General features: G+C 48.8%; 2 protein-coding genes across 9 annotated transcripts in view; one reads left to right on the top strand and one right to left on the bottom strand.

The window, feature by feature from the left end:
* agap1 (ArfGAP with GTPase domain, ankyrin repeat and PH domain 1) overlaps positions 1-7299 on the top strand; it is a 118073-nt gene extending 110774 nt beyond the window's left edge. For all 8 annotated transcript variants that reach the window (XM_028954713.1, XM_028954712.1, XM_028954714.1 and 5 more), the window contains 2 exons: positions 3287-3542; positions 4106-7299. In XM_028954713.1, the coding sequence (XP_028810546.1) occupies positions 3287-3542; positions 4106-4315 (466 nt within the window). In that variant the 3' untranslated portion in view covers positions 4316-7299. The remainder of the gene's footprint in view (positions 1-3286; positions 3543-4105) is intronic.
* Positions 7300-10688: 3389 nt separating this feature from the next.
* Positions 10689-12614, bottom strand: gbx2 (gastrulation brain homeobox 2). The gene is made up of 2 exons (XM_028954721.1): positions 11956-12614; positions 10689-11581 (listed from the first exon to the last, which is right to left on the bottom strand). Exons 1-2 carry the CDS (start codon positions 12383-12385, stop codon positions 11052-11054), a joined length of 960 nt encoding a protein of 319 aa, XP_028810554.1. The 5' UTR covers positions 12386-12614; the 3' UTR covers positions 10689-11051.
* Between the last annotated feature and the right edge of the window lie 42 nt (positions 12615-12656).

Below are 12656 nucleotides of genomic sequence, written 5' to 3'. Positions count from 1 at the left end.
CAAGCGACGGCGGTCGGGGCATTTCACACGTGAGGCTTATTGCGTTCGGACGTGCGGGAGCCTCTCTGGCGTCGTTCTGTTGAGTTTAATTAGACCGGCCTGAGAAACCTGCCTAACGCTATTACACTCCTCCCTCCCGCCATGTCTCCGTGTAAAAGCTTTTGCTGTCGGTGGTTGTGTGTGTGTGTGTGTGTGTGTGTGTGTGTGTGTGTGTGTGTGTGTGTGTGTGTGTGTGTGCTTTAATTACGTTGGTGACATGGCTGCCTAATCGGAAGTGATAAGTGAGCTAAACACAGTGTAACAGCGAGCCGTGGAGGATGTAAGAAAGACAGGTACTGCTCACTGGCCAACACACACACACACACACACACACACACACACACACACACACACTCGACCCCAGAGGCACACAAACACAAACGTCCAAGCTATTGGAGACGAGCCTTGTTGAGTGGCTAATTAGTACAATTACCCTCACTAGTTTACACAGATATGAAGTCGGCGTCTCAGATGAGATAATAATGGTTCTTATTTCCAACAGATTACTGCGTCGCAAATGAGTCCCAGATGTTCTGTCCAACGCCACACCTCGTCTTTGTTTGTCCCCTTCCCTTTAAAGTGTTTGTTACTATCGTTTATCTGTCATTAGGAAGCTGTACGGGCGATGTGATATTGCTGTGTCTGAAATGACCACATGTGACCTCTATCGAATAATTGGGCTTTCAATTCTACGCTCCTATAACAGTTTACATATTTTTTCATAGTTACCTTTTAAAGGGTCTGTCTCCATTTGGAAAACTGTGTGTGTGTGTGTGTGTGTGTGTGTGTGTGTGTAAGAGAGCGAGACATTGGGAACGAAGGTCATTTTCTTCCTTTACTGTGCCCACTGTGGTTGGCATGGTAACCTGCCACCATGTCATTGTAGCAGTGCTGCGCCTGATCAAATCACATAAAAAAAAAAAAAAAGTTGTTTTAGATATAAAGTCAGTATCAAATGAAACACTTTTTGAGCACATTTCATATTTTTTATATATATATATGTGTGTGTGTGTGTGTGTGTGTGTGTGTGTGTGTGTGTGTGTGTGTGTGTGTGTGTGTGTGTGTGTGTGTGTGTGTGAGAAACTGTGTGTCCTGTCCCGTGACCATCCGGGAGCGATTGCTGGGGTGTCCGGGCCCTAGCAACGGCGTCGCTGGGGGAAGGCATGCGTACCAGGGAGCAGTGAGGTGCTGCTGCTGTGCACTTCCTCTGGAGATGTGGACAGCAGGACAGGGGAAGGGGGGGGTCCCATCACGGCCCTCCCCCAAGCCCAGATGGACCCCTCCTCTCCGGGACGCTTTGTTCCCGACCCCTGGGCCATGCACCTCCGCCCAGCCTTCTCACTCATGGTCACACATTCGCTCACTCTCTCTCCCCAGGCCGGACAGGAAGGACCCGGAACATTCCGTGCTGCTAGACCCGCCCCCCCCCACCTCCCCTCACACGCTGTTCTCTGGAGACGGAGCTAATAAGATTCTCCAGGGTTTCCCACAGGAACCCACGGGTTCCCCTCAGAGCTGGACGATCCCATATCCTCTCCTCATTTCACACTCTCCCCCGGGGACTTTTTATTATTAGCAGCTTTTTGCCACCAAACATTCAACTAGGACAAAAAAAAACTGCATTTATGCAGAAATTCTGCTTACCAACAGGAAGTCTCTGAGATTGTGTTTGCTGGCGACTGATTTGATTAAGAAGCATGTCACTGAAGTCATCGATCCCCCCCGGGGCCATTGATCGCCTTTTTGAACTCATCTCCTCCTGTGATAAGGGGCCGGCCGTAGTTCCTGGGACCCGGAGCCGCATTCGACTGTGAACAGCTCTACAGCGCGTGCCTCTCAATGCGTCTACTGCTGCTTTATGAAATGTATAAAATATGAATTCATCTGTTTTTGTTGCGTTGAACAACCAGACAAAACTACATTTCCCAAACTGCAGGGAAATTTTTCCATTTTATTTTCCTGTGCCCTCTCCTCCGGTTTCTAACCAATTAGAAAGAAATACATCTAATTAAGCAATAACACACAGGAAGTAGTGCTAGAGGCATGATGGGCCTGTATTTCGATTACGCCGCTTTTTACCCTCTCAAATTTATGGCCTTTATGATATTTAATGAAAAACAAAAAAATACCCAAATGAACTTTAGATTAGTCTTTTGCATTTTATATACTTTTATCGTAAACTTTGTGATGTGTAAGACTAACAATAAAGTGAAGTATTATGACCCATTGCTCTCAGACGAGTCAAAAACGATGGCCAGTCAAAAATGACCGCTGATGATGATATAAAAAAAAAAAAAGGAACATTTCATAATGTGTTTGTGATTGCGTGGTGCTGTAAACACTAATATTATAACTTTAAATTCTAAAAAATATATATTCTAACTATAAATTTCTATTTCTTATGAAGAATATACAGGAGTAATAATTATGACCCATGATGTAATTGCGTCTAATTTGACTGATCACATTGATCATTGGCCACGTTTTATGGATTATTATGGATACCCATGTCTCTTGTAGTAATCCCCAGCGCCCTGTTTGACCATGGAGCACCGCCCTTTTTTAAGGACCCCCCCCCACCCTTGTTTGTGATGGGACAGGAAGCATGTTACTGTGAGGGGTCTGGGGGGTGCGGTGTTCCTCTGCTTCCTGGCGGCCTGACACGGCCAACCTCCCCACCCCCACCCCCCCTGTTGTTTTTTAGGGGGACAGCTCAATATCCCCCAGAGTGCCACCCCGCCCCATCCTGCTCTAGCAGGAGCTGAGGCTCGACTGATCCCGCTGGGTCTGAAAGGGTGTGTTTACACTGCAGGGATTATGGGAGATTAGCGCCATCACATCACAGGATTAGATGGAGTGGTGTAAACGGACCCCCGCTCGCTCTCCCCTGTCCCCCGTCCTCTCAGGGTGGCGCTTAACATGTCTGCCTGTCTTTCTTCATTTCCTCTCCCTTTCTGAAGCTTCTCTCTCTGGTGCTCGTCTCTCATGTGAGAGCCGAACATGGGGCTGTTAGTACCCTGACACCAAGCATGGGGCAGCGGTGGCCTAGCAGGACCCGTAATCGAAAGGTTGCAGGTTCAAATCCCGAACCGCCAAGGCGCCACTGAGGTGCCACCGTCCCCACGCACTGCTCCCCGGGCGCCTGTCATGGCTGCCCACTGCTCACCAAGGGTGACGGTTAAAAGCAGAGGACCCGTTTCGTTCACTTGACTGTCGCGTAACATTGTGTCTGTGTGTGTTTTCTCAGGGAGGAACGTGAGCGCTGGATCCGTGCAAAGTACGAACAGAAGCTGTTTGTGGCGTGTCTGCCGTGCACCGACATGCCGCTGGGTCAGCAGCTGTTGCGGGCGACGGTGGAGGAGGACCTGCGCTCGGTGGTGCTGCTGCTCGCCCACGGCTCCAGAGACGAGGTCAACGAGAACTGCGGCGAAGGGGACGGGCGCACCGCGCTACACCTGGCCTGTCGCAAGGGCAGCGTGGTCATCACTCAGCTACTCATATGGGTGAGAGAGAGAGAGAGAGACAGGCTGTGTCTGATAAAGTAACGTCAAGTGGTGACCTAGCAAGTAAGGAAGGTTGCAGGTTCAAATCCTGAACCGCCAAGGTGCCACTGAGGCTGCGCACTTCTCACCAAGGTGGTGGTTACATGCCGAGGACACATTTCGTTGTGACTTTAAATCACTTTAAACTTCGCTTTTAAGTAGGTCTCAAGAATTTACAAAACGGAGGCAAGAAAGTTCCCCAAGGAACGTTTTTATTGGCATGTATTTGTCACCAAGACGATGAATTTTGACATAGAGATGAATGACAGCTTCCTCATTCTGGATGATTTGACCACTTGACCACTTCTGCTACAAAATCCGCCATGTGGACATCTAATCCAAGAGCTACTGAAAATGCAAACACCCCCATCTCACTACATTTTACATAGAGCTGCCGTCTAATCTTCAGTTTCGATTCGACGTTGGCATTGCATGTGCTGAGTGAATATGATGCGTTTAATATTCTGACAAAAAATTGTTGTCCTTCAATGTCCTTCTCTGTCTGTGATTCTGTCCCGTTGTAGTACGGGGTGGACCTGATGGCCCGGGACGCCCACGGCAACACGGCGCTGGCGTACGCCCGGCAGGCCAGCAGTCAGGAGTGCATAGACGTCTTGCTGCAGTACGGCTGCCCGGACGAGCGCTACCCACTCATGGCCACGCCCAACCTCCCGCGCCGCAACAACAACCGCAACAACAGCTGCAGCAGCACGGGCAGCGCAGCGCTCATCTGACCACGCCCCCACCCCGCCAACCCTTCAATTACACTTCAACTCACCCTCTCCGGTGTACAGACACATTGAGTTAGGAAGGGAGCAGAGAAGAAAGACTAGTTCAAGTTCAAGCTGCATCCACTACAGAACCACTACAGTGATGTTCTCAGCACCTCAGACATCGTGCGACTAGCTTCGCTCGCACTAAACTCGCGCTAAACTGTCCCCGTACCAGATGTAGTCATACGGATTTACTGTGCTCTAAACTCCGCCCCTACCCCCACCTCACACGAACACTAGCATGGCGGCCAGCATAACGCAGCAAGAAACCACCGCAGCGCCACTGCAACCACAGCCTGCCAGTCATCTGCCTCAATGCATGATGGGAGGCGAAGAACAGGATAATGGGGAGGTGGGCTGTCTTGAGGTGATTGCAGGCAACACCCACCTAATTCTGACCACGCCCGACCACATGTCCAGGGCCCTTTGTATTATGTTTTTTGATGAAAGTGACATGCCTTCCAGCCAATGGGAGCCCAGCAGGAGCGGCTGGGACCGTTTGAAGAAGGTCTTGGTAGCATGTAGACGAGGTTGTGCTGAAGGTTGTATTATGGTCTTTCTTTACCTCCATCCACCTTTCGTTTCTCCTCTGGTGTCTTGTTGTCTCATTTTGTTCCCTTTCTTCCTTTTTAAAGTAATGTGAAAAAATGATGTTGATGTAGACATTTTAGGTGAAACAGAACCTCCGAATATCAACAAAAAAAAATGTGTGAGAAAAGTGGGTAGAATTTTCCTTTTTTTTTTTTTTTTTTTAATTGAGGAAAAAGATTCTTTGTTGTGACCGAAATGTGCATTGCTGGACCAATGGGTCAATTTTGGACCGATTTGAGTTCCCCGACTCAAACCGCTAAATGGTTCGTGGAGCGAAGACAGTTCTGCACCACATGCAATATATAATTTTTTTTTTAAAGGGATAAATCAAGTTGTAGTAACGATAAGCCATGTGGACCCACAGCCAATCAAAACGCAGCTCTTCCCATCCCATTGACCAAGTCTTTGCATTTCATTTCCTTTTTCACGTGACTGGATTGCTCGTGTCCAGTTTCGATCGACCGGTGCCCCGCCGCGTCAAAGCAGGAATTGATTGGCCGGGAGTCGGACTATTCCCCGAACACGGCTGCAGGGAATTGTAGCATTATCTCCCCGGCATGGGTTCATCAATAGCGCATCGCCCAGCGCCCGTGCACCCTCAGCGCTTTTCTGCCTGCTTTATGGCTGATGCATTATACCCGAGCTGCAGGCGATGGCAGGGCCGCTCAACTTTAGCACTTTAGCCACATTCGTCATTTAGCCACTGAATTGACTTCCTCTCGCCATTAAATTCAACACATTCGAAGAAATAAAGTAAAGACGGAAGCCGTGTTCTGTCCGTGAACGCTGGACTCTGGGTTGGACTCAGGATTCTCCTGCTCCCAGCGGTCGATACGAAGGGCTTCTGTGGGTCTGGGCTCTCTGTACATATCTTTTCAGCTACTTCTTCCTTCCCTTTTTTCAGACTTTCTCTCTGATGTCCATGTAATTTATCTTTTTTTTTTGTACTCCTCTCTCTCATTTCTTCTGGACTTTTTGGGCGCACCGTGTTTTCGTAGCGCTTCAGGGTGTTCTTCCTCCAAATCTTCATCCCCGACCTGTGTCGTTGACACACAACCCCATATCAACACACTCCTCGCCCCCCCTAGCCACCTACCCACACACGCACACTCACATTTACGTATCGGATTCTTGTGTTTGTCAGAGAGAGAGAGAGAGAGAGAGGTGAGCCTTATATTGAAGCAATATAAAGACTGATAAAACCAGGTTAACTACTCCAGTAATAATACGTCACGGTACTGATGCACCTCAGAGGAAGGGTCTCGTCACCTTTCAGACCCTTTCTGACATCATGTCTATACGGTGACGCTCATACGTTCACGCCCTTCCCTCCTCATCCTCAATCATTCCGCAGCCGCGCTCCCGTTCCGTCGAGGTAGACGCGTGGAAAGCGGTAGCCAGTGGGTGACGTGAAGGCGCTCCGGGGGCTCAGACAGCGGTGCTGGTGGAAGACTTTTAAAATGTGAATGCAGAATGCAAATCCCAGATTTAATCAAGCTAACTTGTGCACGGATTCAAGGCCATTATTTATGACGAAATGCACTACGCACGCAGAAACCCGCTCATCCACACGTCTCTTTAGATTCTGTGAAGACAAAAAAAAAAACGAGTTGAATGAAAGGATGTTTTTGATTTTTTTTCCTCTCTCTTTTGCGAAATTCACTTTGCCGTCATGGATATTTTTGAAGGGGTTTAAAACGACGTCTCTGCCGGCCTTTAGTAGAATTCCCTAGTTTCTGCTCCACCGTATGGAAGCAGGTGTATCTGCCCGGGCTTGCATGAGTCCAGAGTTCCAGCAGCTGAGATGCACTGTAAGGAGACGAGACGAGACTTGCTGACCCCTGTAGTGTCATATTGTGTGTGTGTGTGTGTGTGTGTGTGTGTGTGTGTGTGTGTGTGTGTGTGTGAGAGAGAGAGAGAGAGAGACCAGCTTTCATATCCTGCTTCCCTTGCACCACTTCTCTCACGTGTACATAGATGTAAAAATTGAAGTCACTTGCCATTGGTTGTTTTATTTCGTTTTTTTGTTACCTCAATTTTTCTTTTCTTTTTTTATTTTGTGGGTTCAGCATCCACAGCGTTCGTCTGACTGACCGGGGACCCAACAACATTATTTATGATCACGCGTTCAGAATGGTGAGGGTCTCTGTCATGGCCTTTTTTTTCCCCCTCTAATCCATCCACATTACCACCATCATTGGCATTTATTATTGTTGTATTTCTAATTATTATTATTGTTATTGAGTTTGTGTCAGCTGTACAGTACTGTGTTGAAAAAAATATACCTAATACAGAGTCTTATACTGTAATGTGTCTCCTTTCAATAAAGAAAAGAAAAAAAAAATGGTCCATTCTCTGGGCTTCTGTCTGCAGTTCTTTTGGTCAGGTGTCATGAGCACGACTTAATAATTAATAATAATAAAAAAAATCATTATTTGGCCACAAGTTGTGTCGGAAGCGTGTTTTTTTGGTTTTTAAAAGTGTGTGGTGCTACATTACGCTTCAATGTCAGTCACACTTTTTACGGCAATGAACTGGGGTCAAATAAATTGCTCATAAACACCCCGGAGAGACAATCGCATGCATTTTATTAAGGTAGATTTGGATTTTATCCTTTTCTTTGAATATTTCATTTTTCCCCAGGGAGAAGGTTCTGAACGCGTGTTGAGGTGCAGAAGGGCCCGGACCCCGTCTCCTGCCGAGCCGCTGTGGGCAGATGAAGGCGTCGGCCTCCTCGCCGCCCCTAACGGGATAATGCCCTGATAATCCCCCTGTCCTGCCTCTCTGCGTCAGGAAGGGAGCCGCGGTGGTGGGGGGGTCGCCGTCAGAACCCTGCCCACACAAAGCAGCCCTCCCTGGGGAACAAAGGGGGTCCGGGGCAGGCGCGGACAGCAGATGCAATTAAAGAGATTAGATGGGGAAGTGAGAAGAAAAGAGCAGTCCGTTGTGAAGAATGGAGCAGTAGCTGAAACTGTGTGTGTGTGTGTGTGTGTGTGTGTGTTATTGTGTTAGTGTGTCTAGCTCTCGGTAAATAGTGACACTGACAGGCGTCTTTCGGATTGTTGCCTGTAGAAAGAACTTACAAAACTGGACTGAATCGGGTGCTTTTTGTGCACCACGTTGCTGCTGGAACGTTACCTGTTCTGTTGGGTGACAGTCGACGGAATGGCAAGTGACAAAGACCGCGGCTTCGGGTCCACTTGTCTCCCCAGTGTCAGGAGGTCACTGCAAAATCAGCACAAAAACGACCCAAGATTTCTGTCCTGGACGAAGATGTCCCCCATCCAAAAGGATGCAAACTTCACTGATTGGCTGATAAATATAAAAATGTTTATATGATAGATCACAGATCTACACTCAACGTGAGGTCTCCGCCACCATCACAACATCAAATGGAAAGATGGTACCCGGCCCTCCACTAAAGTAAGGAGGAGCAGCAGCGAGGTTGACCTCACCGTACCAGAAAAGAAAGACAACTTCATAACACCGTATTACTGACTGTTATGTTTTTTTTTTTTGCTTTTATATCGGCCTTATTGGTCCCCTCATACTGTATCTGACGTATCTTTCCGAAATTCAGCCTTGGTGCAGCCACTTGGATCCAGTCCCACAATGAGATTTCCCAGGATGCACCTTTTCGGTGTCTGTAGCTTTAAATGCTAATGAGGAAAGAGGCGGGACAAGGAGGTGAGCGACCTATAGAAGTTGAGCGGGCATTCGAGGAAATGACATCAAACAATCCCAAAGTTTGTTGCAGTAATGTGGGAAAAGTGTGTCGCCATTCCAGAATAAGAAAAATTCCCCTTGTGATGTCATAAGGGGAAAAAAATTCCAGACCTGAAGCAGAAGCAGAATGGCCACAGCACTCTTTGCCATTTCTAGCCACTGCAAGATCATATTAATGTTAATTTAATATTGATGTCAGGAGATGTCATAATATTGATGTCAGCAAGAATACGTTTTATAAACTTGTTTAGTTATTTGTTTCGCGTTGTTGTATTTTTTTTTTTACCCTCTTCAGATAAGAAATGTCTTTGATGACTGTTTTCAGGAGTTTACTGAGCAATTTAATACTTCACACATCAGCTGACGGTTTTTTTTTTCTTGCTTTTTTCCCCTCATGTCACCCTTCTGTGTCACAACTCAAGATGTAGGTGACACTCCCATCTCCCTTCCTCACTGACTGTCCCAGGCATCTCCAGCATCTCCTCCCTCCCTCCCTGCCTCGGTCTCGGAGATAAATGGCATTATGTCCGCTAGAGGAGCCTCCAAATGAGGCGTGAGCTGCCCGATCATCCTGCGATCCCGCGGGGAGGAGGGAGGAGAGAGGAGAGAGGAGAGAGGTGGTATCTGCCGAGCTTCTCTCTCACACATCCGTCATCGTTCATATAAAAACGGCGCGCAGTCTGAAGCACACAAAGCATTTCACAACTTTTTTTTAAATAAAAGTACAATTTTCCAAATGTTATATTAATATTGGTAAAATATCTATATTTTAAACAGATCCTTGTGAAACCAGATATTTCAGGACGATCTCAATTCATGAATCAGTCAGGAACATAAATGAAGTACATTAATTTTACACGAAATGTCCAAACTGATGAAACATTAGAATAGAGACGAATTGCAATAATCTGGTTATGAAATATATTCTGTTTAGTATCGGTGTCTCGTTTTGCTATAATCAGGGAAATTTAATTTTGCATTTGACCTTCTGATCGTTGTGTCGCACCTGCAAATTTTAGAATAATTTCTTGGTGAGAAAAATTAAATGAAACGAAACGTGTCTCGATGAAAAATGAGCCGCGCTCAACCAAACCAGCGGCGTTTGGATGTAAAAAAAAAAAAATCTGCGTTTCTGTTGTTGTTGTTTTTATTTTTATTCGCGCTCGTGTCCAGCGGCAGGACGCGTGAACGCGTGAACGCGTGAACGCGTGAACGCGCGCCCGGCCGGGTCACCGCGCGTTCCCGTGACGCGCGCACCGGTCCCCACGGAGCTCGTTTATCAGCCGCCCGAGACGCGGCGGCCTGATTACAATTTGCCAAGAAAATTCATTAGAACCCCCATCTCTCTCTCTCTCTCTCTCTCGCAGCTTATTTGGTGGGACGTGGCGCAGCTGTACGCGCCTGCGTGCGTGTGCGTGTGTGCGCGCGCCCTCTGGCCGGACGCGTCCTCTGGATTTCCGTTTAATGATGAATACAATAAATACATCGATAAATAAAAATTATACTCGGCGTTGCGTGTTTTTGTCACAGCGGGTAAAATGAAGAATTAAAAGTGGTTGAAGTGAGAGGACTGATGATGAAGGAGCGATGATGAAGGTGGAGATGCCAACGCCGCACCAAACCCAGTACTAGAAATTAGAAATAAATAAATAAATAAAAAGAATCATATGTAGATCACGCGTACCCATTAACTTGATTATTATTAGCCCGTTAGTCGAGTATAGGTTTATTTTTTAGATTTTAACATCACTATTAAGTTCTACATTTTATAAAATCAGTGATCAGCAACTGTAAATGCCAGATATATTTAAACCGGCCGTTTTTTTACTAAAGTGCATCGCAGCGTCCGAGTTTGGGAATTTGAATAAGAATTAAATTCGCAGGTCAGAACAGGGCGGGGCCAGTTGGACGACGACGATGATGAACTTATTTTATTCTCTCCGTTTTATCAGTAAAATGTCCAGGCGCGGATCTGAAGAAAAGAGAAAAGCAGAGACCAGACGGTTCAGTTCCCCGCTTTAATCCACACACCACTCGTTCATCATTAGAAACTTTTTTTGCAACAATATTAAATAAATTAGCAGCGTGCTCCGTGACGTTTAAAAAATAAGAACATTAGAACTGTTTCGAACTAAACGAGTAAAATCGCGCCGATGACGTCACCGCCGCGCACCGGGAATAACAACAGCTCGGAACGGGAATTCTGCCACGAACGAAACAGCAGTCTGGGAAAGTGCTCGTTTGAGTTAAAGCTGCTTTCTTCGATTCGCAGACTTTTTTTTCAAATGTCTTCCTTGTTGGGAATGTTTTTTGGTCCTTTTTTTCCTCTTCGTTTGCTTCACAGTTTGCTTTTATTCTATAAAAAGTTCGGGGTCAGGGGTCACGGCCTCGCCTGCTCCAGCTGCTGGTGCTGACTCCTGATCGCGAAGCGACTGACGTGCACCGGGATGGGCACCACGATCTTGGGGTTCCTGGAGGGCTCCCCGGTTTTGGAGTTGACGTTCCCCGCCTTCACCCGTTTCCACTTGGCCCGCCGGTTCTGGAACCAGATCTTGACCTGCACCTCGCTCAGCTTGAGCGCATGCGCGATCTGCGACCTCTCGGTGAGGGACAGGTACTTTTTACAGTGGAACTCCTTCTCCAGCTCCAGCAGCTGCTCGCTGGTGAAGGCCGTTCTGCGCCGCCGGTTCTTGCCGGTGGACGTGGTGCCGCCGCCGCCACCGCCGCCGCCGTTCGGGCCGTGCGCGGCCTCGTCCAGCCCGCCGGCGTCGCCGCCGTCGTCCTTGTGGCCCAGCGCGGTCCCGCTCACGTTGTCGTCGGAGCTGTAGTCCAGGTCGCTGTCCATGGAGAAGCTCTCGTCCCTCCTGGAGCTCTCGTCCTCCCGGGACTCCTCCTTCCCGTGACCCCGGGCTGCGGGCGAAACGCACGTTTAATCATCCAGAAAATAAACCCGCTCCGAGGGGGCGGGGTTTGTGGAGGCGCGGTGCATGCTGGGAGACATTCTGCACATTAATTTTTGTTTTTTTTGCGTGTTTGTTCATTTTCGATTTTTAAATTTGCTTCGCTAGTCAGTAAAAAATCAAGCGCCCAACAAAATGGTGTTCGTTACAGGTCACGACTCTTATTCACATTAAATCTACAATCTAACACGTTCACGCTAACAACAACTTACTAAAACAGTTCAAGTGTTTCCCAGAATAAAACGCCGAATTTTGCCTTCCTTTTCCCCGCCGCCGCTGCTGCTTTTTGTATTAACGTGAAGGGCGTGAACTCTGAACTCTGACCTGTGTCCGGCTCGTGGAAGGCCGGCAGGGCGGCCGCCTCCTTGCCCAGCAGGCCCTTGGCGTCGTCCGCGTCCCCGCGGAGCTCCGGGCTCTTGTCGAAGGCGCCGAACTTCCGGGCCGCGTCGTGGTGCTGCGGCGACGCGGAGGAGAAGCCGCCGGGCAGCGTGGCCATGAGGGTGGAGGTGAGCGCCATGCCCTGCGCCAGGCCGGGGCAGAAGGGGATGGGGTGGTGCGGGTGCGCGGGCGGCGGCGGCGGTGGTGGCGGGAGCACCACCGACCGGTACGGCATGAACATGGGGTACCCGGTGTAGACGAAGTGGCCCGCGCTGGGCGGCGGCGGCCCCCCGATCAGGGAGTCGATGCTGAAGGCCGTGGTGCTTCCGGCGGGGCGCTGCATCATCATGAACGGCGGGCTGAAGGCTGCACTCATAAAGACCCCGGTACGTCCGCGGTGGCAGAAATAAAGTCCCCCCCCCCGACCCGGGTCACCTGTCCGGCGCGCACGAGCTCACCGACGCGTAATTACGCACGGCGGTGGCGCGGGTTCAGTCCCGCTCCGTCCCCGCACACACACACAAATAAAATAAAATAAAATAAAATAAAACCAATTCCTCCTCTCCGTCCCCGCCAGTAATCCCACCTTCCCGTGCGGCGGTAGGTCCCGGCTCGGTCCTGCTGCCTCGGCGGCTGCTCGGCGCGGG

The sequence above is a fragment of the Denticeps clupeoides genome, chromosome 15 (assembly GCF_900700375.1).
Source record: "Denticeps clupeoides chromosome 15, fDenClu1.1, whole genome shotgun sequence".
Classification (NCBI taxonomy): Eukaryota; Metazoa; Chordata; class Actinopteri; order Clupeiformes; family Denticipitidae; genus Denticeps; species Denticeps clupeoides.
This window is presented reverse-complemented; position numbering and strand designations above follow the sequence as displayed.

Bases quoted from the DNA above. Each gene is read 5' to 3' on its own strand.
- gbx2 (XM_028954721.1), bottom strand. From the start codon at position 12,385: ATGAGTGCAGCCTTCAGCCCGCCGTTCATGATGATGCAGCGCCCCGCC. The intron at 11,582-11,955 runs GTCAGAGTTCAG...TTTCGCCCGCAG, and splicing joins CTTCCACGAGCCGGACACAG to CCCGGGGTCACGGGAAGGAG.